The sequence below is a fragment of the Cucurbita maxima genome, unplaced genomic scaffold, assembly GCF_002738345.1.
Source record: "Cucurbita maxima cultivar Rimu unplaced genomic scaffold, Cmax_1.0 Cma_Scf00005, whole genome shotgun sequence".
Lineage (NCBI taxonomy): Eukaryota > Viridiplantae > Streptophyta > Magnoliopsida > Cucurbitales > Cucurbitaceae > Cucurbita > Cucurbita maxima.
The window spans coordinates 4,421,851-4,435,766 of NW_019272021.1; the positions used below are offsets into that span (position 1 = coordinate 4,421,851).

Here is a 13,916-nt window from a genome sequence, read left to right on the forward strand (position 1 = left end):
GCTTACCCACCTCAAGATGGACCCGAGGAGACAAAAAGTCCTTTTAAGTCATATCTATCAATGGAATTAGTAAGGAACTTGTGAACCGACTTCAGCATATAGAAAATAACCCTATCAATTCAATAAGCTACAGCGTAAAATTCCCTGCCAATGGATTAAGTACAGATCAAACAACAAAGACATTACATTAACCAATTCCTATTTCTAATCAATGATTAAGAATTGCAATTAAAAAGACAATTCCAGCACAAGCATGTAGGGATCACCATCAATGAAAGGCCAATAAGATGCAAACGAACAACCAACCAACCTCGTTGCCAAGAAGAAAAGCGATTTTTGACAGCCACAGGCGTTGTCAAGGATCTCCACGGCACATATATCTCAATCCTCCTCCTACAGAACAGAAGAAGGCAATTCAAATTTCAAAACTAACCTATTGTCAAATTGAGACTAGTTAAGGGAAGAAACAAAGAGGGCATAACCTCGAGAAAACTTTGGGCGTCGAGAAGGGAGTGAAAATGGCGGAGCCGGCGGTGAGAAGTGGAATCATGGTTACCAAAGGCGTTAAAATCCCAACAGCCGACGAGGATGAGCTCCGATGCACCGAAGGCGATGGCACTTCAGGCCAAGGTACCAACGGTGTACATTTTGGCTACGTTATGCACCACAACGTAGCTTTCGATCCCCATTTTCGAATTCATTGGCGAATAACTCAAAAGTTGGGTTAGATTGATTGAATTTTTCAAGTAATCGGTTCACCAAAACGTCTTTAGTGGACGTCTGCATTGACCGATGATGAAAGGCGGGAGAAGGCGGGAGAAGGAGGAAAGAGAGAGAAACGAATAAGGAATATATATATATATATATATATATATTATTTTAATATATTATTTCCCGCAAAATTCTACGTTTATTTTTGCAAGTATCAAATTCTCCACTAATAATTTTTCGTTTTAATTTTTTAATATTTAAAATTTTTTAATTTAAATATTATAATTAAAATGTCAAAATTAACTAATTTAATTTTTTAATAGAGTCAAAAGATATACATAAGTGGGTAAATCTTCATATAAAATTTTAAAATATTACTAAAATAAATAGCTAAATTATTTTAAAATATAAAAATATAAAAACTAAATTTAAAAATCAACTTAATTATTATAAATATTAAAATACAAAAATTAAATTATTACAAATTAAAAACAAAAAAAAAAAAAAAAAGAAAGAAAGATTGTTACTTTTATAAAAGTTTTGAGATTAAAAATGTTTTTTTTTTTTTAAGAACAAACTGAGAAAAAAACATTTTTTAACCATTTCTTTATATTTACATAATATTTTAATTTTTTTTAATACAATATTTCTATACATTTAAACAAGAAAGTAATTCATTTATACAATATTTTCTATGCTTTCAATACCTTTGAAGGTCTCCCTTTTGATCTTCCTTTATTCAACCAATCAATTCTTATTTACAAATCCACAAACTTATATCCAAATTTCAATCTCTCTCTCTTAAACAGCAACTTGAGCAGCAGCCAATCTTGCCACTGGAACTCTGCAAAAATTAGAGAACAAATAGCCACTCATTTCATAAATACTCGTTTTGTTCAACATTTAACACGTTATATGACGTATTGTCGTATTTCATAGGCCGACATGGTTCTTAAACGCTTGTTTTGCCCGACAATGAACGAAGATAGTATGAACAAAATTTCATATCACTTATGAAACGAAAACTTTTTAACGTATACTTTGTAACGGCCCAAGTCCCCAGCTAGTAGATATTGTTCTCTTTGGACTTTCCTTCAAGATTTTTAAAACGTATCTACTAAGGAGAGTTTCCACTCTTATAAAAAAAAAGTTTCATTTATCTCTCCAACCAATGTGGGATCTGGCCAACGTCCTCGTTGGCATTCGTTCTTCTCCCAAATTGATATCGAAGAGGAGTGGATTGTGAGATTCCACATCGATGGGAGAGAAGACAGCGAAGACGCTGGCCCCAAAAGGGTGAATTGTGAGATCCTATATTGGTTGGAGAGGGAAACGAAACATTTTTTATAAGGGTGTGGAAATCCCTCACTAATAGACGCATTTTCAAAACCTTGAAGGAAAGCCTAAAGAGAACAATATTTGTCAGCTGTAGGCTTAAGCCATTACATATTTCTTTCCACCAGTGTTTATAATCTCGGAGTTCCGAGAGTGTGTAGTATGTGCATTTAATTTGTTATATTTTGCAGTTATGAATATACGATCTAACGGTTGAATTCGAGCATTTTTGCAGCTAGATTCCGTGCTTTGTTTTGCAAATATTACCAAGTTTACGAGTTACCCGAGTTTCGGATTCAATTCGATGAAATTAACAGCTAACCTGAAAGGAGAACAGGAAACATAGTCAAGTCCAGCCTCTGCAAAGAATGCAACAGATGAAGGCTCTCCACCATGTTCTCCACAGATTCCAACCTGTTTTTAATACTCTTTCTCATGATGAATCTTCCAAATAGCTTTAAAAGAATGGGATGTTATTGGTGTTAAAGGATAATTTACCTTCAAATTTGGCCTGGCTGCCCTCCCTTTTTCTGTGGCTAGCTTGATCAGCTGCCCAACTCCTTTCTGGTCAAGAACCTGCCGCCAAGCAAATACATATTCAGTTCATTTGTAGGCCTAAGTTTTGTTGAAGAAAAGTATTGAAAAATGGCACTGACCTCAAAAGGGTCATTTTGCAGAATTCCTTTGGCTATATAAATAGGAAGAAACTTGCCCACATCATCTCTACTGTATCCGAAAGTCATTTGTGTAAGATCATTGGTTCCAAATGAGAAGAACTCTGCTTCCTTTGCTATCTGTCAGTCAAACAGCAGCACAATCTATTGAGTATGTTCTTCCATTTTGCTGTTAGACCCTTATGGTATTTTGTTTAACTTATTACTCCCTCTACTCGTTTCTTTTTGCATGTGTATCTATTGAATTTCATGTGATAGCCACTTAGTTCCTCTTTGGGCTTTCCCTTTCGGACTTCCCCTGTAAGCTTTTTAAACGCGTACGTTAGGAAGAGGTCTCCACACCCTTATAAAGAATGTTTCGTTCTTCTCTCCAACCAACCGATGTGGGATCTCACAATCCACCCCCCTTCGAGGCCCAGCGTCCTTGCTGGCACACAACCCGGTGTCTAGCTCTAGTACCATTTGTAACAGCTCAAGCCCACCGCTAGTAGATATTGTCCTTTTTGGGCTTTTCCTTTCGGACTTCCCCTCAAGGTTTTTAAAACGCATTTGCTAGGGAGAGCTTTTCACACCCTTATAAAGATTTTTCTCGTTCTTCTCCCTAACCGATGTGAGATCTCACAATCCACCCCGCTTTGAGGCCGAGCATCCTCACTGGCACACTGCCCGATGTCTGGCTCTGGTACCATTTGTTACAACCCAAGCCCACCGCTAGCAGATATTGTCCTCTTTGGGATTTCCCTTTCGGGCTTCCCCTCAAGGTTTTTAAAATGCATCTGCTAGGGAGAAGTTTCCACACCCCTGTAAAGAATGCTTCGTTCACCTCCCCAACCGATGTGGGATTTCACGATCTACCCCCCTTCAGGACCTAGCGTCCTCACTAGCACACTGCTCGGTGTCTGGTTATAATACCATTTGTAACAGCCCAAGGCCATCGTTAGCAAATATTGTCCTCTTTGGGCTTCCCTTTTTGGACTTCTCCTCAAGGATTTTAAAACACGTTTGCTAGGGAGAGATTTCCACGCCCTTATAAAAAATGTTTCATTCTCCTCACCAACCGCGGTGGGATCTAAAATGTTAAAACACATTATTGTTAAGGACTACCGGTAAAATACCTCATCTGCAACAAGAGCAGCTCTAGGAATTTCAATCATGGTTCCCATTTTGTAATTTAAGGAGGAACCCATCTCCGAGAACACCTTCTCGGCGACGCCACGAATCGAGGTGACTTGATGTCTAAGTTCCTGCCATGAAAAATGCCATTATTGTACAGAAATGTTGCATTTCTTCTTCCAGTTTAGCTGCCATGCTATGTTTTAATTCCTAAATATAGAATATGCACAAGAATCACGTAAAGCTCAACTAGATAAGACATATACTCTCGGGAAAGAAAAATTACTTTGTGTGTCCATTATAGCGTTAATGACAGAAAGAAACAGTTCATACTTGTGGTGTTCCAACCAATGGAACCATTATCTCAGGCAGAACTTTAATTCCTTGATTGCTCATTGAGATAGCAGCCTGAAAGATTGCACGAGCTTGCATTTCCGTGAGCTCCGGGTACGAGATCCCGAGCCTACGTGTTCAGAGACAATCAGAAACCATTTGAAAAAAGTTGGCAATGGCAATGGCATAGTTATATCATACCTGCAACCGCGAAAACCGAGCATTGGGTTAACTTCTGAGAGTTTCTCAATTCTTGAGAACACTTCATCTTCACTCATTCCAGTCTCTGCAGTCAGTCCTTTGACAATCTCTTCCAGGTCGCCTTCAGGAAGGAACTCATGGAGTGGAGGGTCCAACAGTCTAATGGTCACTGGAAGACCTGAAAGTGTACAGCAAACATCACCTAAACATATGGAATTATTTATAACAAGTCAAGGAGCTACAAAATAGTAGGCTGAATGTTTAATGTTATTGAGGGGAAACTCGAGAGGGAAAGTCCAAAGAAGACAATATCTACTAGCGGTGGGCTTGATGTGCCAGTGACGACGTTGGGCCCTAAAGAGGGGTGGATTGGGGGTCCCACTTCGATTGGAGAAGGGAACAAGAGCCAGCGAGGACGCTGGCCCCGAAGGAGAGTGGATTGTGAGATCCCACATCGGTTGGGAAGGAGAACAAAGCATTCTTTACGAGCGTGTGAAAACCTCTCTCTAGCAAACATGTTTTAAAAACTTTGAGGGGAAGCCTGAAAGGGAAAACCCAAAGAGAACAATATCGGTTAGCAGTGGGCTTGGGCTGTTACAAATGGTATCAGAGCCAGACATCGGACGGTGTGCCAATGAGGACACTAGGCCCTAAAGAGGGGTAGATTGTGGGATCCCACATCGGTTGGGGAGGAGAACGAAGCATTCTTTACAATGTGGAAACCTCTCCCTAACAGACGCGTTTTGAAAACCTTGAGGGGAAGCTCGAAAGGGAAAGCTCAAAGAAGACAATATTTGTTAGTGGTGGGCTTAGGCTGTTACAAATGGTATCAGAGCCAGACATCGGGCGGCGTGCCAGCAAAGACGCTAGGCCTCAAAGAGGGATGGATTATGAGATCCTACATCAATTGGGGAGGAGAACGAAGCATTCTTTACAAGGGTTTGGAAACCTCTCCCTAGTAGACGCGTTGTAACAACCTCGAGGTAAACCCAAAAGGGAAAGCCCAAAGAGGACAATATCTACTCGCAGTGAGCTTGGGCTGTTACAAATGGTATCAAAGCCAGACACTGAGCGGTGTTCCAACGAGGAGCTGGGCCTTGAATGGGGTGAATTGTGAGATCTCATACCGGTTGGGGAGAAGAACGAAACATTCTTTATAAGGATGTAGAAGTCTCTCCCTAGCAAACGCGTTTTAAAAACCTTGAGGGGGGAAACCCAAAGAGGAAAATATTTGGTAGCGGTGGGCTTGGGCTGTTACAGCCATTCGTCGAACGATTCAAAATAAAATTCTTGAAAGAGAGAGGAAGTACCATCCATCGCCCGGAAAATTCCCTCAAAGTCGGATCTTTGATAAGGTAGTAATAAGTCCAAAGCCGCCTTTCTTTGTTCAGCTGTAACTGCCATTATCATCTTCCTCACAGCTCTGATCCTCTCATCTGATGCAAAGAACTGAAATATCCAAATATGATTATGATGAACAGGTAACAATCCTGTTGCCACTATGATTATGATGAACAGGTGAATTACCATATGCTCTGTCCTGCACAAGCCAATTCCTTGGGCACCATTATTTCGAGCTGTAAGAGCATCTTCAGGAGTGTCAGCATTGGCCATAACCTTCAAGGGCATTCAATCACCAATGAATCAATAGAGTGATCAAAGATTTAGCTGGAAAAAACAAAACACATCGAGTATTGAGCACCTTGAGACGTCTTATTTGATCAGCCCAAGACATGAAGGTCTCCAGATCCCCACTTAAAGCTGGGGGGGAGAGTGGCTGCTTGCCCAATATCACTTCACCTGTAGAGCCATTAAGGGATATCCAGTCACCTTCATTGATTACCAAATCTCCAATGACAAGAACCTGCATAGGTTATGAAGTAATCTTCACAATCCACTTCATTCTTTTGTTGTTTTATGCATCACCTCTAAGAAGAAGAATAAAAGCTACACAACTGACCTTCTCATGGTCGTTTACTCTGATATCTGAGCAACCGGAAACACAGCACTTTCCCCATCCACGAGCGACGACAGCGGCATGAGAAGTCATTCCACCTCTAGCTGTCAAAATACCAGTAGCTGCATGCATACCACCAACATCCTCTGGGCTGGTCTCTGTCCTTACCTTTACAAGTCACAGCCATGATAGAGTTCAGAGTGTTATTCTCGTGATTACTAGTAGTTGGGTGTTCATTTTCTTACAATTTACAACTTTGGAGAAGAGTTCTGTCAGATACTACATTGGTTGGGAGGAGAATGAAGCATTCTTTACAAGGGTGTGGAAACCTCTCCCTAGCATACGCATTTTAAAAACCTTGAGGGGAAGCTCAAAAGAGAAAGTTCAAAGAGGACAATATCTACTAGCGGTGGGCTTGGGCCGTTACAAATGATATCAAAGATAGTCACCAGGTGTTAGGTGTTGAGATATGATTCAAAGTATTCAAAATGAAGATATGATTTAAAGGAGTTGAGATATGATTCAAATATTCAAACTACCAAGATTTTAGGAGATTGTTAGTAGACTTGAATTTATCTAAATTTCTATGATTTACTATTTCTGGTCCAGCGTATAAGCTATAAATACTGGAATTGTGTAACCCTTTGTGCATCAAGTCAGTAGACAATAATAAAGCACTGCAGCTTTCATCGATTCTATCTTTTCATATCTCTTTCACTATTCCTTCTTCCAACACCAGGCGGTGTGCCAACGAGGCAGTGAAGCCCGAAGGGGAGGATACTGATCGGTGTGTCAGCAAGGACGTTGGGCCGCGAAGGGGGTTGATTATGAGATCTCACATCGGTTGAGAAGGAAAACGAAAGTATTCTTTATAAGGGTATGGAAACCTCTCCCTAGCAGACGCGTTTTAAAAACCTTGTGGGGAACTCCAAAAAGGAAAGGTCAAATAGGACAATATCTGCTAACAATGGGCTTGAGCCGTTACAAAGTCTCAGTTAAGTAAACCTCTATAAGGGATGGATGAAAACTAGACATTAATGAATGATGCAGTCAAAATGAGCTGAATCTTTGCAAAGCATATAAACAGTGCCACTTTGTAACATGAATGTACAAGTAAAAAGGGACATAGGCATACCAAGATGACACTCTTTCCCTGAGCATGCCAGGCTTCAGCGTCGTCAGCACTGAACACTATCTGCCCCACTGCCGCACCAGGAGATGCAGGCAAGCCTGTTGCAACTACTTGGTCTTTGTAAGCAGAGGGATCTTCAAACTGAGCCAACAGAAACAAATAGAGATGTAAAGATATAAGGATGAAGAACAATTTCTGGCTTTGTTAAATGAAAGGATAAAGAAAACCATGCCTGAGGGTGAAGGAGTTGGTCAAGATGTTGTGGCTCAACCATCTTAATAGCAGTTCGAGTGTCGACAAGTCCTTCATTCACCAAATCTACGGCTATCTTCACAGCACCTTTACCTGTTCGTTTTCCAGAACGACATTGCAACATCCACAGCCTATTTTCTTGGACTGTGAACTCAATGTCCTGAAAGTTTTCAAGACATTCTAGCTTAGTCGCCAGATTAGTTCATAGCTATCAAAATGCATTTTTGGTTAGTAGCTAAATACCATCATGTCTTTGTAATGTCGCTCTAAAATTTCACAGTTCTCAACCAGCTCTTTGTATGCTTCAGGCATGCAAGCTTTCATGGTGTCCAAGTCCTCAGGCGTCCTAATCCCGGCAACTACATCCTCACCCTGGTTAAGAAAAGAAGAGGAAAATTATTCTCTTTTCTAAGATACAAGAAACGATTCTTTCAAAAGAGGCAAAACAGGAACAAGAAGTCCCTTCCCCAACAAAATTACAAGTAGACTTTCCGATCTAAATTAATTAGGACGGTGGAGTATCTAACAACTCAAGTCCACCGCTAACAGAATTGTCCGCTTTGATCCGTTACGTATCACCATCAGCCTTGTGGTTTTAAAATGCGTTTGTTGGGGAGAGGTTTCCACACCCTTATAAAGAGTGCTTTGTTCTCCTCTCCACCCGATGTGGGATCTCACAATCCACCTATTTGGGGCCCAGCATCCACGCTGACACTCGTTCCCTTCTCCAATCGATGTGGGACCCTCCAATCCACCTTCCTTCAGGGCCCAGCGTCCTTACTAGCACACCTCCTCGTATCCACCCTCCTTCGGGGCTCAGTCTCCTCGGTGGCACATCGCCCCGGTGTCTGGCTCTAATACCATTTGTAACAGCTTAGTTCATTGCTAGCAAATATTGTCCGCTTCTGCCCGTTACGTATCGCTGTCAGCCTCACGGTTTTACAAACGCGTCTACTAGGGAGAGGTTTCCACACCCTTATAAAGAGTGTTTTGTTCCCCTCTCCAACCAATGTGGGGTCTCACAGAATAACTATAAAAGAACTTGGGTTATTGAGGTCGCAATTATAAGGGTCTGTTTGGATCGACTTTCTAAGTTATTTTAAAACACTTTTTTATACGTTTCGAGAGTCGATCCAAACTGGCCATAAGATTGTGCCTGAAAGTACTGAATCTTGACAGTTTCTATATACAAAAAGGAGTGATAGGACATAGAACAAAGATTAAGGTGGTGAATGTAACCTGAGCATTGATCAGGAACTCTCCATACAGCTTCTTTTCACCGGTACTAGGATTTCTAGTGAACAATACTCCTGTCCCAGAAGTATGTCCCATGTTTCCAAACACCATGGCTTGAATGTTCACAGCAGTTCCCTTCAACCCTGTAATTTGATTGATGCTTCGGTATTTGTTGGCCCTTGGGCTATCCCAAGAATCAAAAACTGCTTTCACGGCTAACTGCAGCTGCTGTTTTGGGTCTGCAAATTGATAAAAGTGTTGATGGTAAAGGCAGAAAGTCTCTCTCATTTGTTATGTTCACAAAAAACTATAATGAGAGTACCTGAAGGAAACTTTTCACCCTTAGCTTCAATGTAAGCATCCTTGTACTGTTCCACAAGCTCCTTAAGATCAGAGGCAGTCAGGTCGGTATCGAGTGCCTTTCCCTTTTCGATTTTCAACTGTTCCAACTTCTCCTCAAACAAAGAATGTGAAATGCCCATCACCTTCAAATGGATCAAAAATATGTTCAGTTGGTTTCATACACATCATCCAATTATTGGAAAAGATCTGGAAACAACTGGATGAACCACTTACAACGTCTCCAAACATATCTAGGAAGCGCCTATACGAGTCGTATGCGAAGCGCTCTCCACTTTTTACAGCCAATCCAGCAACGACTTCGTCGTTTAATCCAAGGTTGAGGACAGTATCCATCATTCCAGGCATTGAGATCTAGACATCAACAGAAGCGATGTTAGTCATGATGATTTTGATTCACATAGAAGGAAGAAACTACCATTTGCATATCTTAGATCATTTTCTACAAGTGGAACGTTTGCTCAAGATCACCATGTTTATCCTATCAAAAAAACAAACTTCCATATTTAATTTTGCATGATGAGTGTAGAACACTGTCAATGGTCTACTCTGTTAAATCATTGTAACAGTCCAAGCCTACCACTAGCCGATATTATTCTCTCTGAGCTTTCTCTTTTGGGTTTCCCCTCAAGGCTTTTAAAACGCATCTACCAGGGAGAGGTTTCCACACCCTTATAAAGAATGTTTCATTCTTCTCCCTAACCAATGTGGGATCTCACATTGAATGGAGAAGGGAACAAGTGCCAGCGAGGACGCTGGGTCTCGAATGGGTGTGGATTGTGAGATCCTACATCGGATGGGAGGAGAACGAAACATTTTTTTATAAGGATGTGGAAACCTCTCCCTAACATACATGTTTTAAAAACCTTAAGGGGAAGCCCGAAAGAGAAAGCACAGAGAGAACAATATCTACTAGTAGTGGACTTGGGCCGTTACCATCATAGTCCAACTTCCCCTGTGGTGCCATTTACATCAAGTGAAATGAACAATGACAATGGTCTAGTAGTTGAGATTTGTAACAGACAGCTAAAATGTAGATGGAAAGAGGAAGAACACTTACAGCAGCACCCGACCGAACCGAGAGAAGGAGAGGCGTCGAAGGATCACCAAGAACAGCTCCCATGTCCTTTTCGACGATTTCCAAGCCTTCCAGTATCTCTTCCCACAAGCCATCTGGCAATCTATTTCCATTTTTCTGGTACTCTTGGCATGCTTCAGTTGAGATGGTGAGTCCAGGTGGAACGGACAACCCAATGCTCGCCATCTCTGCAAGGTTTGCTCCCTTCCCTCCCAACTGTAGCACAACAGTATGCTATGAGTCCAATGGTTGTAAAAATGCTCAAGCATATGATTTCAAAGATTTCTTACCAGTTTATGATGGAAAAGTGATCCAAAAACTTGAAGAAAAACTTACCAAGGACTTCATGCTCTTGTTACCCTCACTCCTCCCTTTTCCAAAAGTGAATACCCTCTGTTCAAACAAGACATTGAATCAAAACCAGCTAAATTGCACATTCTAAGAAGAACATGCATCTTACAAGCCAAGTATTACAAGGACATGTATAGCAACCTTTTTGGTAGTTGGTATTACGGGGCTAAGAACGGCATCGGCTCTCGAACCGTGGCGATTAGGAGGCTCATGTCTCTCTGGCTTTGGACTACTGATATGCAAGTCTTGGCAGCAAATACCTTTACTTCTACTACCACCTCTGTTTCCCCTCAAAGATGAATGTTTTTCTTTGAGAAGATGGGTATGACCCAAATGGTACTTTCCCCTCCTCAACAATCCTTGATCACAATCTGCTATAGTTTGCAGCAGTGATCCATGCATTAAGGAGGACATTCTTCCCTTTCCAGTCAGCACTGCATAAAACCACTAAAACAATGAACCTGGAGCCAGTTTTAGAATCAAAACCCCCAAATGTTCTATTTGGGTCACAAGTTATGAACTCAATGATCTCTAGAACATTAAGAACAATACATGGTGGGCTATAACACAGCAAAGAAGATACTCTAAAGCAATAGAATCATGTTAGCCCATGAACAAAGAGAAGAACAAGAAGCTAAACCTTCAATATCCAATGTTTTTGAAGATTTTTGAAATGAATGTGAATCTTGTGATGATCAAAGTGCAAAAATGGCCGTAAGAGCCTTCTTTCTTCTTCTTTCTTCTTTCTTCTCTGTTCCATCTGGGAGCCCATATATTCATAATGCTATGAGTAGCGACGTCAGTGGATGAAATTAAATTACTACTCAGAAAAGTACCATTTTGCAAACAAAATTTTGACCTTTATTTGTCCATACGAACAATCATGTGAATTTCCCAAAATGCCCCCTCCACCTGGACCAGACGTAGTCTATCCAATCAAGTCAAGACGCGTGGTCAAAGCTCGGTTGGAACGGACCCTTTTGACCATCCTTGTTTGATTACCGTGGCACACATATCAACAATTCCATTTTTTTCTTGGAAGTTTTTCACGAAGTGGGAAGTAATTCAATGATTGCGGTGAGGGTAATTCTGTCATTTAACGTTGATATTTCTGGTGAGAGGTCACCGGGGGGAAAATGCAACCGGTGGGACCGGTTCCCATACTGTCGGAAGGATGGAACGTCGGAGTTACAGGATTTCGACACGTGGCAGTGTCATGGACACAAGGAGAGAAGACTAATCCTCCACTCCTCCTCTATCTTATCTTCCTCTCCACACATAACAAAGTGATGTAATAATTAAGTGCGAAAATTAAATAGATTAATAAAAATCATTTGCTCTTTGATTAATTCTATTGCTAAATTATTAGCCTCTTCCTTTGTTTTCTTATTCCAATGAGCTATTTCAATTAATAATATGTGGACCTTAAATAAAATCTTTTATTCGATAAAATATCTTTACATTAGTTAATTTACATTTAGATTTGCTAAATTATATATTATACTTAATTTTATTATTTTAATTTAATAGCGTGATAATCCTTCATGAAAAATTGTACATGTAATATTCCAAAAAATATTAAAATACAAGTTTAATCTTTAAAATTCCAAGTTTAATCATTAAAATTTAGTTAATTTTGCATCCATGAAAAAAAATATCTTTTAATAAAAGTTAGTTTATTATTCACTAAAATCTTATATTTCTTTCCTTTAAGAAAATAAAAATTTTAATTCATTACGTTCAATTTAATTTAGTCTTTTTAAAATACTTATTACACATCCATTATAGCTATACAAAAATGTTATAAAAAATCTTAAACTTAATAAGGTCGACTAAATTCTGTTTTTCGATATTTGAAAATCACCATCAATACCTCGGCCCAACTAACGCTTGAAACACTCCGCCTGGGGAGTGAGATTGCAAATGAGCACAAGTTTTTAGACTGCTGCAAAAGCAAGCCAACACCTGGAGGATCATAAAGGTAGGCCGATCGAATGAGGGAGAACCAAGCCAGAGTCTCAATAATCAGACTACGACTTTCAAGACTTTCCAAGCTATAAAAAATCTACGATGGTACTAATGATGTCAAAAACGCTATAAAAAGTCTATGATGACACTTTTCATTAGTTATTGTATCCATTATTTCTCTTAAGTGCATTTTGAAAGTTAGAAATGGCAAAATAATATTTGTTAATAACCCTTTTGAATGATTTGGAAATATTATTTTAAAAAATCACATATAAAAAAACACCTCATGCATGAATATTCATCCTTCGAGAGGAAAAAATAAATTTGTAGGACAAGTTCCTCAATCATCCACCAATCAAACCTATTCCACATTCTCGTAGTTTATATGGGTGAATTTAAAAATATCTATTTAATTTGTAGGATATGGAATCCTCGTTTAAACACACACAATACAGAGAAAGTTGAAAAAGATCTCTTCTTGTTAGTTAGAAGAACAGAGAAGAGAGACTACGTTACACCTCTGTCCTAATCCTCATCCTCAGGAAAACAAATTGTTAAAAATGATGCTCTGATATCAATAGAAACTAGTGGGACTATTGCAATAGTAGTGGTAATGCTAGGCTCAAAGACTTGCAACTTGCGGTGATGTATGGACTAGTCGAGGACTAATGGTGGTTGCTTAAGGTTCGGAAGCAATGGCAATGGTTTGGAAGCAGTTGAAAGCAGGAAGTTGTGATTGAGTTAGGATATGACTTTAAATTCTGATACCATGTTAAGAATGAGAAATAGAAGTGGGATCAAAAGTGCGAACATAGGTGGTCCATGCCTATTTCTCATTCTTTAACACAAATGTAAAGTTTCACAAGAAGAGAAAATAAAATAGGAAGTGGAGACAGGAGCAATCAAGCCTTAGGTCCCTGCCTCAGGATGAATTGTAGTCCAAACCCTACCTTATGGGATTAGATTTCCAAACCCGACCCAAACCATGGGTTGACAACCCGAGGGCTAGACATGAGTTTGGGTTTAGCCCCCAACCCAAAACATCCTCAAAATCCTAAAGGTGAATTTTTAGTTAATAAACTCTGTATTGCTAGCACCCTAATGTTTATTTTGATGGAAACATTAATCAAAGTAACATTAATAAATCCATTTTATAAGCATATATTTAAAAAAAAAAAAAAAAAAAAAAAAAAAAAAAAAAAAAAAAAAAAAAAA

At 39.6% G+C, this 13,916-nt stretch overlaps 2 protein-coding genes across 2 annotated transcripts in view; both read right to left on the minus strand.

Moving 5' to 3' along the window:
* The window catches only part of LOC111479590, a 6,008-nt gene extending 5,190 nt beyond the window's left edge, over positions 1–818 (minus strand). The window contains exons 1-2 of the mRNA XM_023124322.1: positions 483–818; positions 311–393 (exon numbers count right to left, since the gene is read on the minus strand). The gene's annotated coding sequence lies outside the window, so the exon portion shown is untranslated. The remainder of the gene's footprint in view (positions 1–310; positions 394–482) is intronic.
* Positions 819–1,357: 539 nt separating this feature from the next.
* LOC111479137 (pyruvate, phosphate dikinase, chloroplastic) lies at positions 1,358–11,513 on the minus strand. The gene is made up of 21 exons (XM_023123630.1): positions 11,374–11,513; positions 10,875–11,167; positions 10,719–10,775; positions 10,365–10,598; positions 9,521–9,658; positions 9,267–9,429; positions 8,948–9,183; positions 7,952–8,080; positions 7,689–7,868; positions 7,460–7,597; positions 6,328–6,492; positions 6,070–6,231; positions 5,895–5,984; positions 5,678–5,816; positions 4,368–4,545; positions 4,167–4,296; positions 3,836–3,964; positions 2,703–2,840; positions 2,545–2,622; positions 2,369–2,460; positions 1,358–1,555 (listed from the first exon to the last, which is right to left on the minus strand). The coding sequence occupies exons 2-21, from the start codon at positions 11,145–11,147 to the stop codon at positions 1,513–1,515; spliced, it is 2,892 nt and encodes a 963-aa protein (XP_022979398.1). The 5' UTR covers positions 11,148–11,167; positions 11,374–11,513; the 3' UTR covers positions 1,358–1,512.
* Positions 11,514–13,916: the final 2,403 nt, after the last annotated feature.

Excerpts from the sequence above, each read along its gene's own strand:
- LOC111479137 (XM_023123630.1), bottom strand. The coding sequence starts at position 11,147 with ATGTCCTCCTTAATGCATGGATCACTGCTGCAAACTATAGCAGATTGT. Across the intron at positions 3,965-4,166 it reads CATTGGTTGGAACACCACAA|GAACTTAGACATCAAGTCAC; the intron begins GTATGAACTGTT and ends TTTTCATGGCAG. Across the intron at positions 2,461-2,544 it reads CAGCCAGGCCAAATTTGAAG|GTTGGAATCTGTGGAGAACA; the intron begins GTAAATTATCCT and ends TATTAAAAACAG.